Below are 27,648 nucleotides of genomic sequence, written 5' to 3' on the forward strand. Positions count from 1 at the left end.
CCAGCTTCCTAACAGTCTGCCCTCAGATTGGTACTCACACTCTTGTGTCACTGCAGGCAGTGTTACAGGGCCCTGAGAGGCCAAGACTAGAGTTCCAGGAACTGAGAAACCCCATGTGATGATTACAAGAAATAATAATAAACCATCACTAGTAGCCTTCTACAGTACTGATAATCAGTAACTCTTTACACAGTGATCCCTGAAGACCTGATCTTACTCTGTCTTGAAATCAGTCAAAGTTGTACTATTGACTCCAGGAACAGAAGGATCAGTCCCCGTTCTGCAAACCTGACAATAAAAGTCCCCTCCTCCGTGGACTGGGGGAGGTCATGCATCAATCTCAGCAGTGCCATCTCTGTTCTGTGCCCGAAAACCCAGCTGGATATCACCAATGAACTGGTGAAATTGGATGAGGGTGTTCAGTAGAGTCTTGATTAGGTTGCTCAGAAATGGGAAACCAGATGATATTTGGTGGTAGACTGTAAGATTGGTTGCAACAAGCAATGGATTCTTATGTATTCTGGCCAGGTAGCTGCATGGTCAAGAATGGGAGGGAAGATTTTTCTCCTCAAATTGATTACAATATTTTTTAGTAGGGGTCCTAGGTGCTCTTACTGCTCTTAACCAGCCAAGAAGATCAAAGATCAGGGTCACAGGTGGAGACTCAGATTTTCTCTAGTGTTTCTGAAATTCTGGTTTTGTGAATGGGCAGAATTCTGAGAAAAATAATGTTGTGTTATCCCTCGTGACCACAGAGGTCATTGTAGATGTGGAAGATCATCTCTGTAAAATGGGTACCAGTCCCTTGAAGTGAGTGGTACTGGGCCATGGAAATGAGGAGATATTCTAGGTTGACAAAGTGATTGACAGTCCAGAAAAGTTCACTGGGGTGTGACTTACTGGTTACTATAGCAGAGAAGGAGGATCTCATGGTATCTTCATGGCCAAGGAGCAGGTGTGGAAGAATTCTTTGTGCAGATGTGTATTTCTTCTTGGGTTTTCCCAACACTGGCACTTGGATTTTCTTCTCTCCGGCTTCATCTGTCACAGGTAGGAGAAACCACAGAGCTCTGCAAGGGCCATACAGAGGAGGAGTTTGCACTGTTTTGCAGTGGTCAGTCTGTGACTGTGGTGTCTCATTGAGTCTTCTTATCCTTGGCTGCTTGGTTATGGTACCTGTGTTTTGTGACTATGAGCTGTCTGGGCACATCATGAAGTTAAACTCTGTGTCAGGGAGTCAGGACCTGCTCCCCAGCTCAAGTCACGGTTCTCGGCGTTCCAGGCTTCCCGTTGCCTGAAGCTGAGCCCCAGCTGGAGCCAGGGTTCCCAGGGCTTCCAGTTGCTGAGCCCCAAGATCCACCAGTTCAATGGTTTGACTTTCTTTAAAACTTCAGCACAAAGACATACTGCTTGACTATTACTTTTTATTTAAATTAAATTATTTAAGTAGATTATGGTAGGTTACAGTTTTAGCGTAGGATGTCAGAATTTGAAATTTACTTTTACATTTGTTTATTTTTAAAAAGAAACGTATTTGATTTCAATAAAAATGCCAATTTAAATCAAATAAAGTAAAAAACAACAACAACCAAACAAGGGAGAGGGTATTTAAAAATATTTTTTCTCCATCCTGCTTACTGTCAATATCAGGTTTGAGGCATGAGCCGAAGCAAAATATGACAACAGGCTTATTTCTGCAGGTCTGACTTGTTTACATTACCACTTTCAAGTAAACACTAAATATAAAGATTTATGTTTGTGTGAAAGGGATTTTTTTAGTTCACAATATAAAGAAATTTGCATGAAGGTGTCTTGTTTCAGCAACTCTTTGACTGGAAGCCAAACACTCTGGCTATCAAGCTATGAAATTTGGCCCTTTTACAGAAACTCTTTAACAATTTTTTAAGCACAACTTACCTGTGAGCAGACACCGTGCTTCTTGCTGTTCAGCACCAAAATACAGTATTGATTTGGTCAAGAGAAATTCTGGGTGCTTATCTGTCAGTCATGGTCATGGCCCATCACTTTGATACTGCAAGTGATGCTCGGCAGCCCCCATCATGCCCGAGCAGCTCTCCTATTTGGGATTCAGTGTCTCAACCAAAAGTTGCTCCAATGAGCTCCTCTTGTCATCAAATCAGCCATTGACAACTTATTGTTTCCTTTGGAGTCACTGGTCCTCAGGTAGTGGCAGAATAAATTCCACATATAGTTTAGGGTAGTTGTATTATTATTTATTATTAGTGTATTGCAGTAGTGCCAAAATTCCCCCACTGAGTTCAGTTGTCTCATGGTGTGTTGTGTTAGGCACTAGATATGCTGTTATGGCAGGTGCCACTAGTTGTCCAAGTTCTTTTTATTAAGAACATAAGCAGGTTTTTAGGCTTGGGGAGACATGCTGTGTTAATGTTTTGGGTTATGCAAGGTTTTGTGTAGAGGTAGCTTTGGGAGAGAGGCAGCTGTGCAAGAGCTCTCTGCCTCTGGCTCCGATTACAGTCCATTCTTGAGGCAGAGTTTCTCCTTGGGAAGTGCTGGGCTGAGATCTCTGAAAGAGAGGCCTGCCTTGTGTGCCATATGACCATGTCATTCCAGAACTGGTGTATTGTGGGGATGTATCATCCCTACACCAACCTAATGAAAAGTTCCATGAGGAGGTAAGGGTCACGATGGGACACTTGCCAGGTAAACAAATCATGGCCTTATGTAAGGCCCCCTGGTGGTCTAGGATTATATAAGATGATCATGGCCTTATGTAAGGCCCCCTGGTGGTCTAGTATTATATAAGATGAGGTAAACAAATCATGGCCTTATGTAAGGAACGGTTGAACCAATCGGTGTGGGACTATACATGTGATAAACACATGATTCTCCTTCTTGTCCAATCCGTAGATGTGTTGTTATAGCCTAATTGTGTTATGTAATGTTGAGAAAAACTATAAAAGAAAGCTTGTAATAAACAGAATTCAGATTCAGCTTGCAACCACATTGGTCGTGTGCTTTATCTGCTCTGCATGGAACCCCACAGTGTATTTGTGTAAATGGAACAAGTTATACTTAGAATTCACCCAGATTTTATGTCTCTAATTTCTCCTCCAACCTGCAAGGCCCCAAACGCCTGCTACTGATTGGCTCATGGTAACACTAGTGTGAGAATGGGACATTGGTATAAGAGGCAAGAACAAAAATACACACAGACAGTCATTACCCTGAAGACATTACAGTCTAAATAGATCTGACATATGAAGAGTGGAGGGGAAAGAATAATGATTGTTCCTATTTTTCAGAGGGAAAATTGAGACCCATAAAATGACTTGTCTAAAGTCACCCAGGGAATCTGTGGTAGAGCAGGAACAGAACACAGATCTCTTGCATGCTACTCTAGGGCTTTAACCACAAGACCTGCCTTTCGCTTACAGAGCTCCACTCATTCTCCTGTGCTGCCTAGTTTCAGAATGTGCTCTTTTCACAGAGATGGCCTCTGTTTTATATGGTTAAGGTTTTTAAAGTAGAGCTACTTATCAATCTGAGTTTATTCATCTGAGCCAGTACTATTGATGAATTTTCTGACCATGATACACATTGTGATTTGCTATCGTGTGTCAGAAAAATTCAGAAAGCTCTGATTACCAACCACACAAGACTGAAACAAACCTATGAAGACTACAAAGAGCTGTGGGGAAAAAAAACTAAATCCAGACAGGGCTGTCCAGAGGTGGAGGATAATCATTTCCCAGACATTTTAGAAATGTCAGGTAGAATTTCCAGGATTTTTGAGGTTTCAGAGGGGTAACCGTGTTAGTCTGTATCAGCAAAAACAATGAGGGGTCCTGTAGCACCTTAAAGACTAACAAATTTATTTGGGCATAAGCTTTTGTGGGCTATAACCCACTTCGTCAGATGCAGGATTTTTGAAGTTTCTCATACATTTCAAAGGCAAAATTCTATTCACTTAGAATAAGAAGAGCATTCATCTGGAATTCTGCACTAGTGTATCAAAACATGTATTGTTATGGGAGATGTGCACCAAAACCACATGACCTCAAATATATATGATTGTTTGCCAATAGCTGTACACACCCTGGTACTCTAAAACCCAGCATCAACTTCAGTTGATTAGGGAAATGGATCAAGGGATAGTAGCATCTCCATGATTAAGTATGCATGAAGATTTACAGTTAAATCAGGACTCTTTAGTTTACATTGACTGTTTTGTTATACACAAAAATCAAAGTTATTCCTGCCTCTGATCTCAGAAACGATGGACTCACATGTCCTCTATCATTCCCAATGATTCCTCTGAAATCCTTGTTATCATAGAGACTCATACTGCCTTATACAGGATGATGTTGAAAATTTCACGATTTTTAAGCCAGATTTCCATACCCAGATGCGGCCCTCAGGTCAAAAAGTTTGCCCACCTCCACTGTAGACAAACTAGACTCTGAACTGTAGCAAGAGTCCAGGGGCAGGCTAGAGGTCAAGGGTGGGTGGTCAGAGTCCAGGAACAAGCCAAGTCAGTATCAAAGCCAGTGTCCACATAGAGGCTGAAGGTCAAAGGCGAGTAGTCAGAGGGTCTGGGGAGGATCAGGAAGCAGATGCAAGGCGTCTCCAGAATCTGATGCACTGCAGGGCAGCAGGAGGGCTTCTGGCCAGGTGTTGCTGTTGCACAGACTGATCTGCAGCTCTAGTGGGGTTGATGGAAATACCTGAGCCTGGGGGTCACCTGACCCAGGCTCTGTTTGGGGATTGGTCGTTGTTGCATGTCTGAGGACTGATCAGTGCAGGCACTGTTAGAAGAGCAGTCCTGCTTTGGCTGAGAGTTTGGCTCACAAATGGTCTATCTAGCCCAGCATCCTATCTTTCGACAGTGGCCAATGCCAGGTGCTTTAGATGGCTGCATTTTGCTTGTGCCAGGCATGCAGAGGAACAGGATCTCACCTGTTCTGAGCCTGGCCCAGCTGCCTGGGAAGGGGCTCCCCCTACAGCCTCCCTGTAGTGATGGGCCTACTCTGATTGAGTCATACCATAGAATATCAGGGTTGGAAGGACCCTCAGGAGGTCATCTAGTCTAACCCCATGCTCAAAGCAGGACCAATCCCCAGACAGATTTTTGCCCTTGACCCCTAAATGGCCTCCTCAAGGATTGAACTCACAACCCTGGGTTTAGCAGGCCAATGCTCAAACCACTGAGTTATCCCTCCCCCTCATCCTGCAGTTGATATGTGCAAAGTCCAGCCTGACTGGTTGAGAGATGAGTGGGCAGGACTTAAGGGACCTTGTACTCATCCTGAATTCTTATTGATCAGTAGAAGGGGTTCGGGGAGCTGCATAAGGAGGAACCTTACTGCAAATTTTATTCCTCATTGGTCAATGGCAGAGTTTTGGGGATTGACAAGTCTGGGCCATTTTCAATGTTGACTGGTTTTCTCTGAAGGGGAAGCAGTGGGGTTACGCACGAAGACCCACCCAACACTGATTACTCATTGGCTAAGGGGTGGGGCCTGAAACAGGGCCTAGGGTAGAATTTCTGGCTCATTCTCAATGCTAATTGGTCAGGGAGAGGGGCTGGTGCATAGCACCACCTGTCAGATCAGATGTGACGAGTCCTGTTCACTCCATGATCCCCCATTTCTCTCTCCTGCAGATTGCAGGGTTGTCATCTCACAGACGCTGGCTGCGCGGATCTCGCCGCTGTTCTCAGAACCAACCAGAGCCTGACAAAGCTGGAGCTGAGTGATAATGAACTGGGAGATGCCGGCGTGCAGCTGCTGTGTGAGGGACTGAAACAAAACTGCAAATTACAGAGTTTGTCGTAAGTAATATTTGGGTTCCTCTGTGAGTTTACAGATGTCCTTTATGTAAACAGCTCAACAGGATGCATGGCTGGTGACTGCTCCTGGCAGCTACAGGGAGAAGCTGAGATTTCAGGGTCTCCAGCATGTGTCAGTGGCTCACAACGTGCACTGGCATGTTTGGAAGATAGAAACTAAGTAAAGCTGAGCCCGCACCCGACAATTACCTCCAAGTTGAGGGCCCAGGGGGACAAAGACTGCAGTTCATTGCAGATTCTCAGGGTTTAACGTGTGACTATGGATTTTGGATTTTGCCTCCAGACTCTGCCTCTGTGGAGGAGCATGTTCTAGCTATAGGAAAGTCACTAGGTTTAAAAACATGAGGTATTGCCTCCTACATGAGCAAGGCTGTTGTGATTGTTGCCACACATAGCCTCCTTGAGCAGGTGTTTGTGGAGGGGATTAGGGTGTTTTTGTCCCTGTTGTGCCCCTCTCAACACCTGCTGTTAAAGTGGCTGTTTCTAATGTTCCTCCATTTTTAGGAATGAGCAGCTGAGCAAAGGTCTGGTAAGATCTCTAGCCCTATTAGGAAGATTCCTTTGGGTTGTAAAGCCCAGAGGTTCATCCTGTCTTATCCTTTTGTAGGCAGCTCTATATGATATTAAATAGTGCTTCCAAAGTATTTAAAGTGTCTCTGAAGTATAGGATTGGGGAGTGTGACAACACTGTGTTTGTTGCCACTGAAGAGATGGCCTATTATTGTTGTGGGAGTCTGACACATTTGGTTTATCAGTGTGCCAAGAAGAGGCAGGCTGCCCCTGGTGACCCCATGCCTGGCAATGTGGGCAGTTCTGAGGGTAAAGCACAGAGTGGGGTGGCTGTGGCAGGGACTGAGTGCCACCAGGCTTCAGATATCTCTGGGGATGTTGGTTCTGGGGGGTAGTACCCCCTTTACACCTGGACGGAGATGGTATTACTGGTTTTGTGGTTCCTGATTCAGTGGTCTCTCAGCCTGAGCCTGTCTGAGAAATGGAGGCTGAGCCTGTCACTGTGATTTCCACGGCTTTGGCTGTGGATTCGGGCTTACTGGCAAAACTCCAGAATAAAAAACAGCCAGTGATGGCCCCAATGGATTAACTGAGTCAGTGCAGTCGGGGAGCACATGGTGGCTGCAGGTGCTGCTGAGAGTCATTCTTTGGTTGGAGGCATGGGGAATTCTCAGGTATTAGTTTTGCCCCTCAGTCCCAGCAGCCCCCTCCCTCCGGTCTCTCTGAGGTCCCCCCCACACTCCAAGGTCAGTAGTGACTCTGAATCTGAGTGTGTGGGATGACAAACTCATGGATTCTTTGGGTCCTGAACTCCATGACAGGGAGGGTTGGGGAATACAGCCTGGATGCTACTAGTAGGTTTCTGGATGAGGCTAAGGGGAAACGTGGTGTAAAAGTGGCAGATTGGTTTCCTGATCTTAATCTGTTTTTATTGTCTGCTCAATGTACTATGAGATGTGTATCAGTGTCTGAGTTTTTCAGACAAAATTGGTATAGAATGAATAAAGTGGTCACCAAATCACGTGTCTCTTTCACCAATGGAAACGTTGGGAATTAATGAATATAGTGGTGATTTTTTTTCTTATTTTTTCTGATGAGTACTGATCTGAGGATTACTTTTGTATCGGTCTCTCTGAATGTGAGTGCGCACAAGGATGTTAACGAATATAGGGCTCTTTTTGAGCTCCTGTCCCGGAAAAAAGTAGACATTTCATTTTTGCAAGAAACGCACACAGATGCAGGCAACCAAATTGATCGGCTTGCAGAGGAGAGGTTTTCTGAGTTGTGATTCCACTGCAAGTGCAGGGGTTGCCATTCTCTTTGCGGACAGGGTAAAGTTTGATTCAGTGATCTTTCTCTGACACACACACACACACGGGAAGGGGAAGTGCAGGGGGACCTATCTCTCATTCACCACCTCCTATAGCACTGAGTATCAGTTACTCTGTAAACAGTTGTCCCTGAAGACTTGATTTTGCTCCATCTTGAAAACAGTAAAAGTTTTGCCACTGAATTGGCCCAACTGCCTTTCTGTCATGACAGGGAGCTCACTCAAATTTCAGTGAGTGACAGTGTGACCCCGTGCACCAGGTTACAACACCTAGATCAGAGAGCTAGCCAGTCCTGCAGGACTGAAGGAGCAGAAGCCGCTGCTGCGGGGTGAGTGCATGGTGGGCTGTACACCCCCCAGCGCCTCTCATCCCCCCACCCCCAGGGCCAGGACATGATTCACCCCCCCACACCCCATCCCCGGTCAGGGCCTCCCATGCAATCCTTTGACACATTCTGGCAGGTTGCAGTGCTCGGAACATAGGATTTATACAACAAATACTTAAAGTGAGGAGTTACTGTACAACACTTAAGTCATCCCGGTTAACGTTGTTTCATTGTTACGTTGTGATCAATTAGAGAACATGCTCATTTAAAGTTGTGCAATGCTCCATTCTAATGTTGTTTGGCAGCCACCTGCTTTGTCTACTGCTTGCAGGAAGAGAAGCCTATTGCAGCTAGCTGGTGGGGGCTTGGAACCAGGGTGGACCGGCAGCTCCCCGCTCCCCTAAGTTCCCTGTGCTGCTGCCACCCAGCAGGCTAACCAACCAAGCTTCACAATCATTGTTTGTTTAAAACTTATACTCTGTGTGTGTGAGTGTGTGTGTGTATATATATATATAGTCTTTTATCTGGTGAAAAAAAATTTTTTCCCTGGAACCTAACCCTGTCATTTACATTAATTCTTATGGGGTAATTGGATTCGCTTAACATCGTTTCACTTAAAGTCGTATTTTTCAGGAACATAACTACAACGTTAAGTGAGGAGTTACTGTATTTTAATATTTGCTGCATTTAGTACATATCATGTTAATGTGGATAGTCTATATCATGGGTTAGAAATATATACTAAGCCAGACATTTTTGTACTAAAGTTATTTACTGGGTTGTGACAGGCCATCAAGGTTTACAAATGGGTCCTGAGACCAAAAAGGTTGAAACCCACTCTTTTAGCTCAGCCAGGCTCCCATGGCTTCTAGACTCCTGGTTCCCCGTCAGCTCTAGTGGACTGATGGTGAGTCAGGAATCTAGAAGCCTTGGGAACCTAGAAGCCCTGGGAACAGTGACTGAGCCAGGAGCCTTAGCGGTAGGGAGCCGGGGCTTCCGGAGTTTCCAACTCTGCAGCGGGGAGCCAGAAGCTGATCCCTATCTCGAGCTGGTGTTCTCAGGGCTTGCAGGTGCTCAGCTGGTGACTTCCACCAGCTTATCAGCAAACACAGACTTCTTGTATCTCATTTTTATTTAATTTAAATTATTTATGTACAGATTATAACAAGTTTATGCTTTAACACAGGATGTTATAATTCTAATTTAAATGTTTATTTTTAAAAGCAAAATATATTTAATTTAATTTAAATTGGATTATTTAATCTGATTTAAGTAAAAAAATCAGACAATGTCTGTGATTATTTTATTAAAAGAAACATTAATTTTTCTCCACCCTGCTTACTGTCAATATCAGGTTTGAGGCATGAGCCAAGGCAGAGCATGACCGTAGGCATATTTCTGCAGGAATTGCTTGTTTATGTGACCACTTTCAAGTAAAGACTAAAAATAAAGATTTAAGTTTGTGTGACAGGGATTTTCTTTATTTACAGTAGAAAAAAGTGTGCCTGAGGAGGTCTTCTTTCATCAAATCTTTGATTGGAAGCCAAACACTCTGGCCATTGAACTACCAAATTTAGCCCTTTTACAGAAACTCTTCCACAATTTACCCATTGTAGCGGGGTGGCGGCCCCACTCCCTGAATTTGGACTGCAGCAGGCCAGTGGGCCTGTGCAGACAGGGAGCCAATCAGGGAAGGCCTTATAGGGAGCCAATCAGTGCCCAGATTAGAGGGAGCCAATCAGGGCTAGGCTCAGCCCTATAAGAAGGCTGCTCAGGAAAGGAGCAGGCAGTCTGTCCCTGGTCTTTGACAGGGAAAGGTCTGTCTCCAGGCTGTAAGACTAGTACCTGGGACAGCACAGTGCTGGGCAGGTCCAGGGGAGCAGAAGGTAACTCCAGTCCAGAGTCTGTCAGGCTGCAGGCCCTGAAGGGAAGGGCCTAGCCGGTGCTAGGGGCCAAAGGGGAAGCAGACCAGGGACATGGACAGACGGAGGGCAGGACAGCTGCCATTAGAGGGTCCCTGTGTTGGGACCCAGAGTAGTGGGCAGGCCTGGGTCCCCCCTATTCCCCTTTGCCTTGCACCCGGCCGACTGAGCAGCCATCTAGAGCTGCACCAATGCCCTGCCAAGAGGGGAGTGACTTTGAGGGTGCAATTGGCCACAATGGCCAGGATGCAGAGAGGCAGCTGATTGATTCCCCCCCCCCGGGGGGGGCAAGGATGGACTAAGGGGCACTGCCAGAGGGCGTGGCTCGAAGAGGATGCTGTGAGCTTGGGAGCAACGTGGGTCCAGACACGCCAACCGAGGGTGAGATGACGGATGGGACACCACCAGGAGGGGGCGCACCACTGGACAGAGCTAATTCCCGAAACAACCAGTAGGACGCACCAGGTGGTGAGTCCCAACCCCGTCACACCATGAACAGGTTCTGCGCATCTCACTGTTGAGCACCAAATACAGTATTGATTTGATAAACAGATGTTCCAGGTGTTTGTTCCTTAGTCATGGTTCGTGACCCACGAGTTTGATAGTCCAGGTGAAGCTCATTAGCCACCATTATGTGTGTGTGGGGGGAATCTCCTGTTTGGGTTCCAATATCTCAATGAAAAGTTGCTCCAATGAGCTTCTCTGTTCATCCAGTCAACCACAGACAACTCAGGTGGTGGCAGAATAAATTCCACATTTTGTTTACAATAGTTGTAGTAGTATTATTTATTAGTGAATTGCAGTAGTGGTGAAATACCTTGGCTGAGATCAGGGCTTCACTGTGCTAGGCACTGGACATGCTGTTATGACAGGTGCCCCCAGGTGGCACTGTTACAGGTGTCCAAGTTCTTTTTGTTTAAGTTCTAAGCAACCTTTTAGCCTTGGGGAGACATTCAGCATTTTGGTTATGCAGGGTTTGTATAAACATAGCTTTGGGAGAGAGGTAGCCGCATGAGCATCAGAAGAGTTACAGGCAGTGGTGAGCTGGAGCCAGTTTGCACAAACCAGTTGTTAAAGTTTGAAGCGGTTTTTGAACCACTTGTTAACTGGCTTTCCTGCTTTGATGGGCTACGGCTGGGAAGCATGTAATTCCTCCTCCTGGCTGCCGGGGGGCGCTGTGCTTCGGGAGCCACGTGGGCTGCCTCCTGGCTCTGTTGCTGCTGCCGCTCCTCGGACCTCTGGCCTTGGGGCTCCTGCTGCTGCCTGGTGTATCCCTGGCTGCTCCGCTGGGCTTGGCCTGCGTCCTGCTGCTCCGAGCTGTTGTCCCCGTGTGACTACCTCTCACATTGCCTGCAGCCAGCCCGTTGCACCCCCTGCCCGCAGCCAGCCTCTGCCTGCAGCCAGCCCGTGTCGCACCCCCTGCCTCCAGCTAGCCCTGCCCCACACCCCTGTCTGCAGTCAGCCCCACATCCACTGGTGCCCTGCAGTTCCCAGGGCAGTAACCCTGCACACCTGCTTCAATGAGGTGGGCAGGGAGCAGCTGGGACCCACACATATGCATGCCCTAGGGTGACCAGACAGCAAGTGTGAAAAATCGGGACGGGGTGGGGGGGTAATAGGAGCCCATATAAGGAAAAGACCCAAAAATTCAGACTGTCCCTATAAAATCTGGACATCTGGTCTCCCCACCACTCCCTGGGGGTGTGCTAGGGACCCACACATGTGAAACGGAGCTCATTTCTAATTCAGGCCCATCTTTTAAAAAAAGAACTTTAGGTAGGGTTAACATACATCCGTATTTTCCTGGAGATGTCAGGCTTTTTGGTTCTTAAATCGCCGTCCAGGCCCGGGAAAATATGGACGTATGGTAACCCTATTGGTACAAAAAATACATACTGTGGCACATCCCTTAAATCAGAACTTTTTATAGGGAACTGGTTGTTAAGATTTTAGCAGCTCATCACTGGTTACAGGTACACTTAGAGTGTATCCAGACTCCTTGTCACTGATTTCTCCTCTTATCTGCAAGGCCGTGGACACTTACTACCACTCGGCAGACGGCTAAGACCGAAGTCAGAATCGGACACTGGTGTCAGACGAAGGAGCAACAATACACATAGACAGTCTCTGCCCTGAAGATCCTACGGTCTAAATTAAATGGCAAAAAACTTCATTAACACAGTTACGGTTGCCCAGTGGTAGCTCATGCCCTTCCAGAATGTTGAGTTCAGCAAAAATCAAATTTTAGCATTAAGGTAAATGTCCACGCATCCTTAACTCCTCACCCCCCAGGGCTGGCAAAATGTTCATGATAAGTGTGGCTCTATTGAATGATGGATGAATAAATTGGAGCAGTTGGGATAGCTGGGATTGTGATATGAGGGGATTTGAGTCTGTGTCTGTTTGTGTTATCAAAGGAAAGAGATGTATGTGTACCTTGAGGTTTCAGTCTGGCATCATTTCAGTGCAGAATTGAGTAGGTCGTGTTGGTAGCAGGGCACTAGGATCTTCTTGCCATGGGTATTGTCAGTAGCGAGGTGGGGAATGTGAGTGCAGTCTGTAGATTGAATGATAGGTAGGGGAAGGCATAGTGTTAGGGTGTATCCTGTGTGCAAGTGTAAAGGGATTGGAAAAGGGTGTGAAGTGGTTAAACTTTACTGTGTGGTATTCTGTCAGGACAGTAGGCCCAGTGTTTGAGTGTAAGGCAAGTGCAGGTAGAGTATCTGCATCACAATGAAAAGGCGGAATGCAGAGTTAAGGTTGCGTGGGTATTTCTCTTAACTCTGTGCTTCCTGTTTTGAGAAGTTTGAGTTTCGCTGAACTCAGCCTTCTGGAAGGGCACGAGCTATCATCAGGCAGCCTTGACTCCACGTTATCTAAGTCAGTGGTTCTCAAACTTGGGCTGCCACTTGTTCAGGGAAAGCACCTGGCGGGCTGGGCCGGTTTGTTTACCTGCCAAGTCCATGGGTTCAGCCGATCGCGGCTCCCATTGGCCACAGTTCATCGCTCCAGGCCAACGGGGCTGCAGGAAGCAGCGGCTAGTATGTCCCTCAGCCCGCACCAGTTCCAGCAGCTCCCATTACCCTGGAGCAGCGAACCGCAGCCACTGGGAGCTGCGATTGGCCGAACCTGCAGACGCGGCAGGTAAACAAACTGGCCCAGCTTGCCAGGGGCTTTCTCTGAACAAGCAGCGGCCCAAGTTTGAGAAACAGTGATCTAAGTTACTTGCCACTTAATTTACTAATTTTTTAAACAGAGAAATGTTTGGTGGTGGTTGTCATCTAGGTTTGCTATGCTATTGTGGCTAGGTAATAATAAAAAGACCTAGCTTTTTTATAGTGCTTTTCATCAGTAGCTCTCAAAGATCTTTACATCATTTATCCCCATTTCACAAATGGAAGATGGAGGCACAGAGAGATGCAATGGCTAACCCAAGCTCACTCCATGCCAGTGGCAGAGCTAGGAATAGTTCCAGTCCAGTGGTTTTTCCACAAGGCCACATAGTTGCTTTGTGAGCCCTCAGTGATCCTCTGCCTCCTGTACATTTTGTTATAGCGGAAAGGGGATAATGGTCATGCTTTGACATGTTTGCAATGTGCTGCTAACAGGGCCAGTGAGAAATCTCATCCGTGCTCTATGGCTCAAAACTTTGACAGTTTTATTATATGCTTCCCATGCCCAGCTTCTCACCCCAGTCTCAACAGTGTGTTATTGGTGTTTGCTCTGAACATGCCTCTTCTAAACTGCCCACCCAGAGGGGCAGGGCTTCCCCAATCCTGGCACACATGGAGGGAGCAGGACTCAGACACGCTTAAAAATGCAACCCCTCAAAAACCTGGCTCACATGACTGGGTAGGAATGGGGTCAGACACCCCACATCCTGGCACATACCGAAGGGAACAATGTGGGGGTGACAGGCACCCCTCCCCCATCCCCTCCAAGCACCCTGCCATTCACCCCTATGTGTCCTTCCCCCTCACCTCCTCTGCCACCCATCCCCATTTATCCCCCTCCCTCAATGCAGCCCCAAATCCCTCTCACCTTTATTCCCCCCACTTCTGCACCCCTAAAATGCTCTTCACCAGCAAGCATTCATGTAACTAATTCCCCAAAATAGCACTCTCCTCCGACACACATTTTAGCAATCTGCTATCCTGCCATTTCCAAATGTCTCCCCAAGTGGGAGGTCAAACTGATTTGAGGTCAGGATCAAAGGACAACTGACTATTCTGTTGAGCTATCCAGCTGCTGTAGAATAGTAAAGGCTAACAATCCTGTTAACTCTTATGTCTGCACGTGATCAGTTTAATCCATTCAGAGTGACATTTGGAAGGGGAGGCTTCTGATACTGTTGTGATGGATTGGGTCACAGAAGCCCCCTTGGGAACTGCCACGTGATGCGCTGGGATTACCTCTGAGCCCGTTTTCCCTGGCAGGTTGGGACTTCAGTACCTTGCCTGATTGTGCCAGACACACTAGCCTGCTACAAACATGTCCCCAAAAAGCTGCAACACCCAGATACCCAGTTCCCAATGGTATCCAACCCCAAATCAATCCATTTTACTCTGTATAAAGCTTATACAGGGTAAACTCACAAATTGTTAGTCCTCTATAACACTGATAGAGAGAGATGCACAGCTGTTTATTCCACCAGGAATTAATTGCTTGCTCTGGGTTAATAAGTAAAAAAGTGATTTTATTAAATATAAAAAGTAGGATTTAAGTCAGGGGTGGCCAACCTGAACCTGAGAAGGATCCAGAGTTTACCAGTGTAAATTGCCAAAGAGCCACAGTAATATGTCAGCAGCTCCCCACCCCACTCCCAGTGCCGCCCGCCCACCGGCAGCCCCGCAGATCAGCGACTTCCCCTCCCTCCCTGCACCTCCCAATCAGCTGTTTCATGGCATGCAAAAGGTTCGGGGGGGGGGCAGGGGGAGGCCCGAGGGCATGGCAGGCTCAGGGAAGGGGGCAAGAAGGGGTGGAGTGGGGGCTGGGCCTGTGGCAGAGCCAGGGGTTGAGTAGTGAGCACTCCCCCAACACACTGGAAAGTTGGTGCCTGTAGCTCCAGCCCCGGAGTCGGTGCCTATACAAGGAGCCGCATATTAACTTCTGAAGAGCTGCATGTGGCTCTGGAGCCACAGATTGGCTGCCACTGATTTAAGTGGTTCCAAGTAATAACAGACAGAATGAAGTAAGTTATCAAGCAAAATAAATAAAACACACAAGTCTAAGCCTAATACAGTAAGAAACTAAATGCAGGTAAATCTCACCCTCAGAGATGTTCCAATAAGCTTCTCTGACAGACTAGACTTCCTCCTAGTCTGGGTCCAGCAATCACTCACACCCCTGTAGTTACTGTCCTTTGTTCCAGTTTCTTTCAGGCAACTCTTTGGGGCGGAGAGGCTATCTTCTGTGCCAGATGAAGACAAAATGGAGGGGTTTCCCAGGGCCTTATATAGTCTCTCTTGTGGGTGGAAACCCCTTGTGTTTTCCTATGCAGAACCACAGCTACAAGATGTAGTTTTGGAGTCACATGGGCAAGTCACATGTCCATGCATGACTCCGTTCTTTACAGGCCAATGCCATTGCTTATATGTTAGTTTGAACATTCTCAGGAAAGCTCAGATGTGGATTGGTGTCTCTTAAAGTCCATTGTCAGCTTAAGTGTTTCTTGATTGGGCACTTACTGAGAATAGTCTTTTCTCAAGAAGCTGACCAAATGCTTCACTGAGGCTACTTAAAATCAAACAAGTACATAGCCAATATTCATAACTTTGAATACAAAAATGATACACACCTATAGACAGCATAATTATAACCAGCAAACTACAACCTTTTCATAGACAACCCACTTGGCCTTCTTTGTACAAGACCAGGTGCAACAATGATCTATAAATCACAGCTCCTGTCAATAACATCACAACTGTAATGTAGAGAAGCAAAATATGTTTCAAATAAAGTTTTAATTTGATTTTCTCTGTTGGAGGAACCCTTGAGTGCTGGGCACCCTGGCCACAATGATCTGAGCCCTGGTTTGATCTCTCCCTGTGGGCATGTCCACACTGCAATTAAAAACTTGTGACTGGCCTGTGCCAGCTGACTTGGGCTTGCAGGGGCTGTTTAATTGCAGTGTAGTTTTCCGGGCACTGGCTGGAGCCTGGGCTCTAGGACTTTTGATGTCAGAACTCGGGTTGGCAGCCAGAACCTGGAAGTCTACACTGCAATTAAACAGCCTCAGAACCTGATGCCCAGAGCCCAAATCAGCTGGCAAATTCAGGGGCTTTTTTCTTTCCCAAATGTTCGGGTTCCCCTCCTGCGACACTCTACACTCTTGGAGAGCACCCAGTGACCCACATATTCATCATTTGTATATCATTGTGATATTGCATACAAAGTATGCCATGTGAGGTATTATGAGAAATGTTATGATCTGCTGAAACCCGGATTGTTCCATCTAAATTTGCATATCATTAATATATATGAAGTTATAAGAATTGTGTTGTATAGTTGTCACTAAAATATGCTGTGAGTTTGGGAAGTGCCTAGATACTAGCTCCCAAAAGGCAATAACCAGCGGTATACCGAATGCCCATGTGGGTGTCGAACATCCATTAATCGCATTGTCCAGCAAGGGAGTTACAATTCAGTGACTCACTTGCACAAGGCCACACGAGGCAAATTGCGCAACCTTGCCTGGTGACTCAGAAATGCCCACCAGACATGCCTGAACTTATGTTCTCTAAGCACGTGGACTAAGGGTATAAAACAGAACACGGTAGCTCCGTGCTTTTCTTTTTTTCTTTTTCTTTTTCTTTCCTCTCCTTTCTCCACACCTATGGTGCAAGCAACAAAGACGCACTAAAGATTCCAACAGAGGAGACTGGCACAGGTTTTAAGGGTGAAATTTGTATATTATGAACTGTAACATCCAGTGGGATGAGAAAACTGCTTGCTTTAAATATTACCTAGCGTCTTATAGGTTTAAGATTCAGACTGTGCACTTATTTTGTTCTCTCTGGTAACTAACTCTGACTTTTTGCCTATCACTTATAATCACTTAAAATCTACCTTTTGTAATCAATAAACATAGTTTAATATTTATCCTTACCAGTGAGTTTGACTGAAGTGCTCAGTAAATCTGCTCAGGTTTCAAAGGCTGGTGTATGTCCACTTTCCATTTAATTTCCAATTAATAAACTTGCATTTCTCAAGAAAGGGTCTTGAGCAGTGCAACACAGTGTATTCCTAAGGTACAACTCTTGAGGCTGGGGGGATTTGGCTGGTGCCTTTCTGTATGATTCATAAGTGGCTCTGGGAGCATTCACACAATCTAGCTGGGTGTGGGGCTCCACATGCAGTTGTGCTGAGAGGTAACAGCACCTGGACGGCTTTGCTGCTTGCCACCAGTAAGGCATTGTGAGAGACACCCCAGAATAGAGAGTAAAGGGGACAGAGCAGTCCCACAGTCACAGATTGTACCTCGGGGTTCCTGTCACTCCTCCCCTTTGGGCAGAATAACAATATTATAAGGCACATGAGGTGGTGAAGGAGGCTGTGCAGGTGACAGCTCTGGTGGAAGGGGTTTTTCGACATGTGTGCAAGTCTTAGCAGGTGGGGTGGGATCATGCTTGGGTGTTTAGGGGGCTCAGTGTGAGGCCATGAAGGAGGACAAAGACAACTATACTTGCGGGTGGTCCTTGAAGTTCACATGGGCAGAACCAACCTGCTGCCATGGTTACCCACTCAGCTGGCTGGCAGCTCCATCAGGAGCCCAGACTCTGCAGGGGGGTTACAGAAACCAGCAGAACTTCTGCTTTTATAACCTTTCCAGAGACTCTGGAACAGGCCCTGCCAACAGAGTCACATAGTCAACCTCCTTTCAGGGGCTCTTCCCTCCCCGAAACTCTGGGGAACCCCCTGCCATGGGGATCTTCTTCTCTTTGTCTCCCCCGCTTTGATCTCTGGTCTCAAAGGAAGGTGGGTGTGATGATGGCAGTGCTGGGCCTCGCAGCTGCCTCCCCTCCCCAGGCCTGAGGGTCAGAGCTGGGGGCAGAGTTAGGAGACATCTGCATCCTGCAGGGGTGCAGCAGAGCTAGTGCCACGGGTGCGGAGGGGAAGGATCTCCCAGCTCCTGCTCTGAGCCTGGCCCAGCTGCCTGGGGAGGGGGCTCCCCCTACAGCGTCCCAGTAGCAATGGGGCTGCTCTGATTGGGTGTCACCATCCTGGGGCTGATCAGTGCGGAGTGGGCAGGACTTAAAGGGCAACATTTTACCCTTTCTGAATTCTGGTTGGTCAAGGTAAAGGGTGAGGGGACGGTGCTTAGGAAGGGAGTCTTAGTCCAAACCTCATTGGTCAGTGGCAGACATTTGAAGTGTCTGGGCCATTCTCACCTTTGATTGGTGACTCATAGACTCATAGACTCATAGACTTTAAGGTCAGAAGGGACCATTATGATCATCTGGTCTGACCCCCTGCATGCTGCAGGCCATAAAACCGTCCCTACCCCTTCCCTGGACTCTGCTGTTGAAGTCCCCAATCCTGTTTTAGGTGACTTCAATTGGCAGAAACCCTCCTGCTAGAGATCCCTGCCCCATGCTGCGGAGGAAGGCGAAAAACCTCCAGAGGCTCAGCCAATCTGCCCTGGAGGAAAATTCCTTCCCGACCCCAAATATGGCGATCAGTAAGACCCCGAGCATATAGGCAAGAGTCTCCAGCCTGACCCCTGTCGGCCATTATACAATTTACCTACCATTTCTTGGTTTTCCTTGACTACTATGTTTTACCATTAAACCATTCCCTCCATAAATTTATCTAACTTAATCTTAAAACCAGACAGGTCCGTCGCCCCCACCGTTTCCCTCGGAAGGCCGTTCCAATATTTCACCCCTCTGACGAAGGGCAAAGGGTGGAGTTTAGACAGGAAGTCCCACCCACTGCTGGTTTCTCTTTGGACAAGAGGTGGTACTTGGGTCAGAGCCTGTAGCAAGACTCATTCTTGATGCTGATTGGTCAGGCAGAGGGGCTGGTGGGTGGGGCCACCTGTCAGGCCAGTTGTGACAAACTCCATTCATGCATTGATCCCCCTTCTCTGCCTTTCTCTCTCCTGCAGGTTGTGGAAGTGCGGTGTCACAGCCGCTGGCTGTGGGGATCTCGCTGCTGTTCTCCGAGCCAGCCAGAGCCTGACAGAGCTGCAGCTGGGTGAGAATAATCTGGGAGATGCTGGAGTGCGGCTGCTGTGTGAGGGACTGAAATACCCAAACTGCAAACTGCAGAGACTGCGGTAAGAAACAGCCGGCTCCCTTTAGTCTGTGCCTGGTAACACTGATGCTGTGAATTACACTCAGGGTACCAGGAAGGATCACAACATCCTACAGTGCACGTAGTGGGCTCAGGCTTCAGCCCCTGTGGAGCAGGGACAGCAGCTGGGCAGCAGCCCTAAGGAGCAGCTAAGGATCCCCCTGACTCAGGGTAATCCTCTGGTAGTAGAAAGCAGGTATTGAGAACTCTGTATCACCCACTTCCTGCATTGCCCTGCCCCCATTTATGGGGTGTGGAGGAGCATGGAGGTGTATGTCCGGGGCAGAGTGCATGGTGCTCCACCTCTCCTAGGCTGGCACAGCATCTGGGGTAACTTACAGCAGCCCTAAGGTTCCTCTGTGTTAGACCACAGGTTGTTTTGTCCCCCACCTGGCCCAGGATCAGGGCAGTACAGAGGTGGGTTATAACCCGTTTCTTCAGTCTCATCAGTGCTGAGTGTGAAGTTGGTGCAGCTGAGGACAGAGTCCAGTGGTTTTTAGCAAATCCCAGATGCAGCATATTTTGATGTTACAGACAATTATTTTAAGACCAAAAAAAACCCCAACAACCCAGTACCGCCAACTTTAACACATCAAAAATCATGAATTAACCCCCCCCCCCCCCCCCCCCCCCCCCCCCCAAATTTTTTTTTTTTTTTTTAAACTGTGGTGGGTTTTTTTAGTCTACCTTTTGACTTTTAAACTCTGCTCTACTCCTTTGCTAATGTGAGATATCAGGTTGAAAAATCAATCTTTAATGTACACAAAAATTCATGTCTCTCCCTGGTTGCTCAGATAGAGACTGCATTTAATTTCTCCTCATCTATCATGTAGAGGAACTTCTATTGCTTTCCAGTGACCTTCTTGACTTTTTCCCCTCCAAATTTGTTTCCTTGGATAAAAGAGAGGCTGGATTGTAAACTTAAGGACCACTGATCTCCCACTTGCACAAACAACTTACACTACTTGTTAGGGTTGATGAGTTATAGATATGTATTAAAGAACTAAAAATTTATTCATATAAAAGCTATAAGCCAGGGGTGCGGAACCTATGGCTTGTGGACCGGATCCAGCCCCTTGCTCATTTTCATTTGGTCGTCAGGCCACACACGTTCAACTAGCCCGCCGGGGGCGACACTGAGGTTCTGGGCTTCCACCTGCAGCGGGGCAAGGTTTAAAGCTCCAGCCCCATGGGGAGCGCTGAGGCTCAGGACTTCCTGCCTGCAGGACTGGAGCTGAAAGCACTGGCTCATCCCACCACAGGTGGGAAGCCCCGAGCCTCAGCACTCCCCAGCCCCGTGGGCCTGGAGACGCAAGCGCCAGCTTGCCCCACATGCATGGGGGGAGAAGCCCTGAATCTCAGCGCCCCTGGCTTATCCCACTGTGGGGGAAGCCCCGAGCCTCCGTGCCCCCTCAGGCAGATGAGTTGAATGTGTGTGGCCCACCATTAATTTTCAGTGGGTCAATGGCATCTGATACAAAAATGGTTCCCTACCCCTGGTATAAGTGATAAAGTCACAGTAAACATATTATGGGATTGTTTTAGCCTTTTCCAAGAAGCAGCACTCCCCTGATCCCCTATCTACCATATCTCTGCCAGAGACTAGACTGTGCCCCCTAAATACTCCTCCTCTTCCTCCAGACCCTCCTTCAGCCTGCTCCCTTCTGTCCACCACACTGACCTACTACAGTCCATTTTCCTGCACTCCTAAATCTGCCTCCTTCTCCCTCCCCCATTGCCCTGCTCCCCCTCATTCACTCCATCTACTTTTAGCCCTGTCCTTGGAACACCTCACAGACCCTGTGCCCTATCTATTCCCCCCCCCCCCCAACCAGAGTGGCAGCCATTTTGCCTGTGGGCATGGCTTCCATCTCATTGTAAACAGTAGGAGGTGACAGCCAACTTTATCAAGGAAGCCCCACTTCCACGGACAGATGGACTATAGGGAAATGGCAGCCATATTGCTGGCTTCAGCCTCATTGGCAGTAATAGGAGATGGTGGCCATTTTGAATAAGGGAAAATGTGCACCTTTCTGCCTTTCATCATGTTTTAAGGTCAGGGTGGGGAAATGTCAGTATTGCAAACTCTAGTGATTTTAGCACAACTCTTTTATGTAGTCCAGCCACTAGAGAGGGACAGAGTCATACTAGGTAAGGATGGGTTACACTAGCACATTCCTTTCCTTAGAAAGGAACTGTCAAGCTGTCTGGGAGGGACTTATGAGTATGGGCACATACCAAGAGACAAGTCACTAACCAAGGTCAGTTTGCATCCTAGCTCTCACATCAAAGGCACTGCTATCTAATCCTACAGTAAGATCTTGAGAAATTCATTACTAAAGGGTATATCTACACAGGAATGTAAGCCCAGGCTCAAGCCTAATTGCCCTTGTGTACACATCAATTGTGTTAATCTAGGAGTCAAACCTAGGGTCCAGGACCCTGCAGGACTGGAGCATCTGAGCCCATTTTAAGCTGGGACCTAGGGTCCAAGCCCTATTTCTTTCCTCTGTGCAAGTGGCCCTGATTTTGACTCAGGTCCCTCCAGATGTAGTTGCCCCAAGTAACTCTGGGATACCTTAGTCCTCTCTATGCAGACAATTGGTGGTGCAGTCTATTGCACTCTATTGCAAACAGAAGCCACATCTCCCTTTGGAAACTGCAGCAGTTGACATCAGCATTAACCCATTGTCTGTTGAACAGCGGTCTGCCAGCGCACTGTCAGCAAGCTTGCTGGGTTTTCAATGGAGACTGATCAGAAGAAGCTTTTTGCAAAGAGCGCTGCTTCCTGGTCCCAAGATCACAGCCAGATTTTGGTGCACGCTGCCCAGGTGCCCTTGCACAAACAGCCCAAGGGAGGGTTATATGACCCCTAACACCCTGGCTGTTCCCCCTCCCTACAGGGCAGATGCTTGGTCCCCTCTCTGCTCTCTGGCCCCCTGCACTCCCTGGGCTGTGTGTGCAGAGGTGTCCAAGCAGCACGCAGTGTGAGGGCAGTGAGTGAGAGCCAGCCTCAAAACTTCCCCACAGACTCCTGGGGAATCCCTTATCCCTGCTTCCAGGGCTGTGGTGGGATGGTGGAGCACACTGCACCCCAAGCCCTGGGGATACACTTAATTGCTCCATAGCCAGCAGCAGGCAGGCTGGGTGGGGGTGTATTTTTCCTCTGAAACCTACATTTTATGTCAAACGTCAAAACAAAAATACATAAAAGAACCACCACACAAAACCACCTTCATTGAACGGCCCACTTTAAAAATTAATTGCAAAGTTTCATTTGAATAGTTTGATGGTCCTGGAGACTGATGTCCTAATTAGCCTCAGAACAGAAGCACATGGGCATTTTCCTGCCAGTGTGACTCTGCCTAGAGGTGGAGAACCCAACTCTCAGATTAGAGGGTAGTTCAATATTTTCACAAGCTGCAGTCATTCTACTGCAACAGCCACCAAAGGAGCTCCTTATAGGCACCTGAATCCCATCAACAGCACCATCACCATTAGGAAATTGGGTGGGCAGTAAGTAGAGTGCAGCACATTCGTAGGGCTGGAGTGTTGACACTGGAGGGGGAGCGGGCGCTAGGCACTATGGGATTGGGTTACTTTGACTGGGGTCTGTGCACTGCAGTGTGGGTGCCAGAGTCTAGGTTCAAGCACAGGTCAGAAAACTTAACCTTGGGTTAAAATGCAGAGTAGTTGCTCAAGCTCAGCGTTTCCAGACAGAGGTCAGGTGACTCCAGTACCACTAACCCTAGGCTTACATCCCTGTGTAGACATACCCCCAGAAAAAGAAATGAGTTTAAGAGGTTAAAGCAGGTAAAGATATGTTTACAGGTGAGTTACAGTCTATAATTTCAAAAGGTAGCAGAGATGAAGGTGATTAAATCACAGAACAGTAACGTGATCCAACTGGTTCCAATTCAGCACAAACGGAGCAGAACTTTAGAAGATGAACATAGCAGGAATGAGGCATATATGGGAGTGGACACTTATTAGTGGTAACTAAAATAAGAATTCCAACAGTCAAAAGACTAAGAATTTTTTCTTGTGCCCATATTTATAGCTTCTGCTCACAGAAACCACGTGAGCACGATGGCCGTACATGGGTTCTTTCTTCATGGCGGGAAAAAGAGGAATGCATTTAGAGACTGATCTTTGATCTCACACACAGTGACCATTTGCTTTCAATGTGCAGGAATTAACACCTTTGTTAGCCGGGCCGGATTTCCAATTAGGCACAGTAGGCACATGCCTCGTGGCACTGTCATTCTAGGGGCACCTAAAAATTCAAGGTTTGCTACTCCCAGGCCCCAGCAGGGGCAGGGGAGACTGACTGGGAGATGGCCCCATGCAGCCTGGCTGAAGCACTCCTGCCAGCAGGGAAGGCAAAGCAGCCCCCTATGGCAGGGGAAGAGCTCAGGAGAGCAACACATGAGGCCATGCCAGGAAAGTGGGTCCTGAAGCAGTCTGGCCTGGGTAGGCACCACTCCTGTTCCTGCTCCAGCCTGGCTGATCACTGTTCCGAGAGGTCAGAGCGATCCCCGACCGGCCCTGGCCGCGCTTCCAGCTTAGCCGGGCAGATATAGTCACCTCCAGTGGGGCTGGTGAATGTGGCTGCAGGGGAAGGGCACAGGAGAGTGGGTCTCTGAGGGGGTTTGTGGGGTCACTGGGCATTGAGGGAGTTGGGGGGTGCTGGGCATTGCAGGGCTTGTGAGGGGCAGGGAAGACCTGTGTGTGTTGAGTCTCTGGGCAGTTGGGAATCTGTAGGAGTGAAACAGGGCTGGGACTCACCACCGTGGCACCTCCTACTGGTTGTCTCAGGAATTAGCTCAGTCCAGTGGAGCACCCCCTCTTGGTGGTGTCCCATCCACTGTCTCACCCTCAGTTGGCATGTCTGAGCCCACGTCACTCACCAACTCGGAGTCTTCTTCAGGGCCACTGCCCCTTAGTCCATCCTCACCCCCTTCCGGAGGGAGGGTGTCAATCAGGTGCCTCTCTGCACCAGGCCAATGTGGCCAACTGCACCCCTAAAGTCACACCCCTCTTGGCAGGGGGTTGGTGTAGCTCTAGATGGCCGCTCCTGTCAGCCAGGTGCAAGGCAATGGGGGGACCCAGGCCCACCCACTACTCTGGGTCCCAACCCAGGGACCCTCTAGTGGCAGCCGTTCTGCCCTCCTTCTCTTCCTCTGTCTGTCCACATCCCTGGGCTGCTTCCCCTTCAGCCCCTCACACTAACTAGGCCCTTCCCTTCAGGGCCTGCAGACTGGCAGACACCAGAGTTACCCTCTGCTCCCCTAGGCCTGCCCAGCACTGCGCTGTCCTAGGTGCTAGTTTCCCAGCTCAGGAGACAGCCCTTCCCCTGCTGAAGGCCTGGGACAGACTCCTTACTCCCTTCCTGGGCAGCCTTCTTATAGGGCTGAGCCTGGCCCTGATTGGCTGTCTCCAACCTGGGTCCTGATTGGCTCCCAATAAACCCTTCGCTGATTGGCTCCTTGTCTGTGCAGGCCCATTGGCCTGCTGCAGCCCATACTCTCAGGGAGTGGGGCACTACAAGGAGGTACTGGGCAATTGAGGTGGTGGGGCTGTGCGGTTGGTGCTGGGGAGAGGGGGTGCGCATGGTGCTGTGCAGTTGTGGAGGGCTATAGAGAGGGTATCTGGGTGGGGGGCACTGAAGATGCTGTGCCTAGGGGGACGTAAGGTATAACTCCAGCCCTCTCTGTTCGAGTTCTTAATCTGCATTACAGACAGCTTCTTTCTTGTTTGAGTTACTTGCTTAGGGAGGCACATACAATGTAAATATTTGCTATTACATTAGAACAGGGTACAGATAAGTGAAAACAATGCATGCTACAGTCCACCAGATTTTCATGAAGTTTAAATACTAAACACATTCTTATACATTGAACATCTCCTTTGAACGATAGTAAAATACCACTCAGCTGGTCTGGCTTCCAGCTGTGAGTTTCAGTTCTTAGCTCATGCCTACAACCTAGGCCAGAGCTGGCCCTTGGCTTATCAGTATGATAAGCACCATGCTCTGAACTGGAGCACTGGCTTCTGCTCTACCAAACTGAATGCAGACAGACAAACCCCATTCATCTGAACTGGCTGTAAAAGTAAATACAAGAGTAAGTGAAATGTTCCTGTCTTCTTGCAGCCGGGGTGGAGTTGGAGTTCCCACCTGTTTTCAACAGTGTCAGGCCAAATCTGCAGCCCCACAGCAGCTGCTAAAAACTCTTCCCCTTTCAAGAGCTGTGTTACTGATGCCTGTGGGGAGGGGGTGTGAGGAGCACTTGAGAGCTGAGATCATGCTTCTTCCATAGGGAGATTCTGTGACCTGGATTTTTGCAGTCCCTGCTCCCTGTAAACACTGAGTAGTCCCACAGCGATCAATGGGATGTCCATGTCAGTAAGTGCTCACTGCCCTGAGTAAGGGCTGCACAATCCAGCCCTTTACATCCAAAAAGGACATTGCTGTCCCTGCCCAGAGCTCACAAGGTGAGTGGGGTGTGGGGGGAACAGGCCAGGCTACGGACTGCACCAGCGCTTCTCTCCCCCTTCCCTAAGGGAAGGGCACCTGGCTGGCAGTGAGATCAGCAGGCCGGGCAGTGACAGATCCTGTGGGAGCATGGCTGGGCTTTAGGGTCTGTGGGCTCAGGTGTTGTGTCTGCAGAGAGAGTTAACACATCCTTTTTCTTCCCTGTTTTCCCCACAGCTTGAAGAAAGAGTATTTAACTGAAGATATGAGGGCAGAGCTGGATGCTGTGAAAGACACAAAACCTGATCTGGTTATACAGATACTGGATTGGTGAGTGGGAGCCACTGCACCAATGCAGCTCTGACCTGGCTGCCCTGCCACTAGCTGCGGGAGCAGCTGGAGAACACCTGCCCCTATTGAAATTGCCATCCCCAGGGACTCCAGCAGCAAATGTCAACATCTGTGGCAGGGGGCTGGGTAGAGATTGTGAGGGCCAACCCTCCTGCATGAAGGCAGGAGGCTTAGGAGTAGGAGCTGGGTTTGCTCTATTCTCACTGTGCAGTGAGGTAGCTGTTTTCAGGGAAAAGTGGGGGCGGGGGGCAGGAGGGAGAAAGGGGATCAGGGCCTAGGGGAGGTAGAGATGCGGGATTATGAGATGGAGGGGTCTGGAAACCTCCCCTTTTCAGTCTGTCAGTGCAGGGGGGAGACTCAAGAACTATCCTTGGGTCCGAAGGGGAACTGTCCTTCTCTTACAATGGTTCATACTATTACGTGTATATTTACAAGGGGGTTGTAATTTTACACAACTCCACAGCTATTAAGTCAGCATTTTTCTGTATCCATCTCTAACAGAGGCTTATCCTGGATGTATATTTGTGTCAGTTTTGCTGGAGTTCAATAAAGATCATGTATCAAGAAATAATTCTGCACTTTTAGAATTTCTGCTAAATGCAAAAGAATTTTCCCATTCTCCAGAGCTGGGGGGGGGGGGGGGGGGGAGCCCTCAGGGATGTTTCACAAAAATTTTCTCATGGTCCCAATTTCTTATCCATTCCAGTCAATACTTTCAGAGGTGTGTGCTGGCAAAATGACAGTTTGATTGGCTAAAAGGGGGAGGGGTGTGTTTCTTCCCCCCCCCCCCCCATTCTCTGGGTGCTCCTGGTTTTTTCTGAAAAGTGGTGAGGGCGACAAAAAAGGACCTGAAATATCCAGGTGGGAGGGAAGAACAAAGGAGCAGGACAGAGAGATGGCTAAGGACAACACGGTTGATCACCTGGTATTTTAAAAAACCCTAACAGGCGCCCCATGTGACTAGACAGATGTTGCTGCTTTAGTTAAGCCTGGTGCATGACTGAGGAGGGACAAGTGAACAAGCTCACCTCACAACCACTCCCTTGCTCATACAGATACAACACGCATGCAGGCCCCATTAGACAACAATTAAGATACCCACCCCCACAACACACAGTGTGTGTACTTGTTTGTGGGCTTGACCAGGTAGGAGGAGGACTGAACTTTCTTTAGCTCAGTGCTAAGAAGTGTTAGAAGACTATTGCATTTTGAAAGACGGTTGTTCATGTGGTGGACAGGGAATGATGTAATGTGGGAACCTCTTGACCAAATGAGTCCAAATTTGAACCACAAACTCTACCCTGGACCTTCTACTAGCCTAGCAATTTCCAGGCTTAGCTAATTACACAAGTGGATTTTAAAGCACTTTCAAAACTCAGCTGTTCATGACAACTGCAATAGAACCACTCTCCCCTCCCCCTCCCCCCCCCCGCCGTAATTGAAAAGTGGCCTCAGGGAGAGTCCTAAGCTAGTTCACAAACTCTGAGTGTGGATGAAGATCCATTACATGCTCAGTGGCACCTCTGCAGCTTTCTCATACAGTGCAGTCTTATAAAAAGAGTTGAAAACAACGCAGAAGGGTGAGATATTTTAGGGAGAGTCCCAGG

At 48.2% G+C, this 27,648-nt stretch overlaps 1 protein-coding gene across 2 annotated transcripts in view; it reads left to right on the top strand.

Annotated features, from left to right (window-relative positions):
* LOC117877393 (NACHT, LRR and PYD domains-containing protein 3-like) overlaps positions 1-26,609 on the top strand; it is a 138,842-nt gene extending 112,233 nt beyond the window's left edge. For both annotated transcript variants that reach the window (XM_034770486.1, XM_034770487.1), the window contains 3 exons: positions 5,645-5,812; positions 19,028-19,198; positions 25,928-26,609. In XM_034770486.1, coding sequence (XP_034626377.1) covers positions 5,645-5,812; positions 19,028-19,198; positions 25,928-26,024 — 436 coding nt within the window. In that variant the 3' untranslated portion in view covers positions 26,025-26,609. The remainder of the gene's footprint in view (positions 1-5,644; positions 5,813-19,027; positions 19,199-25,927) is intronic.
* The last annotated feature ends 1,039 nt before the right edge of the window (positions 26,610-27,648 follow it).

Source organism: Trachemys scripta, chromosome 4 (genome assembly GCF_013100865.1).
Source record: "Trachemys scripta elegans isolate TJP31775 chromosome 4, CAS_Tse_1.0, whole genome shotgun sequence".
NCBI classification, from domain to species: Eukaryota; Metazoa; Chordata; order Testudines; family Emydidae; genus Trachemys; species Trachemys scripta.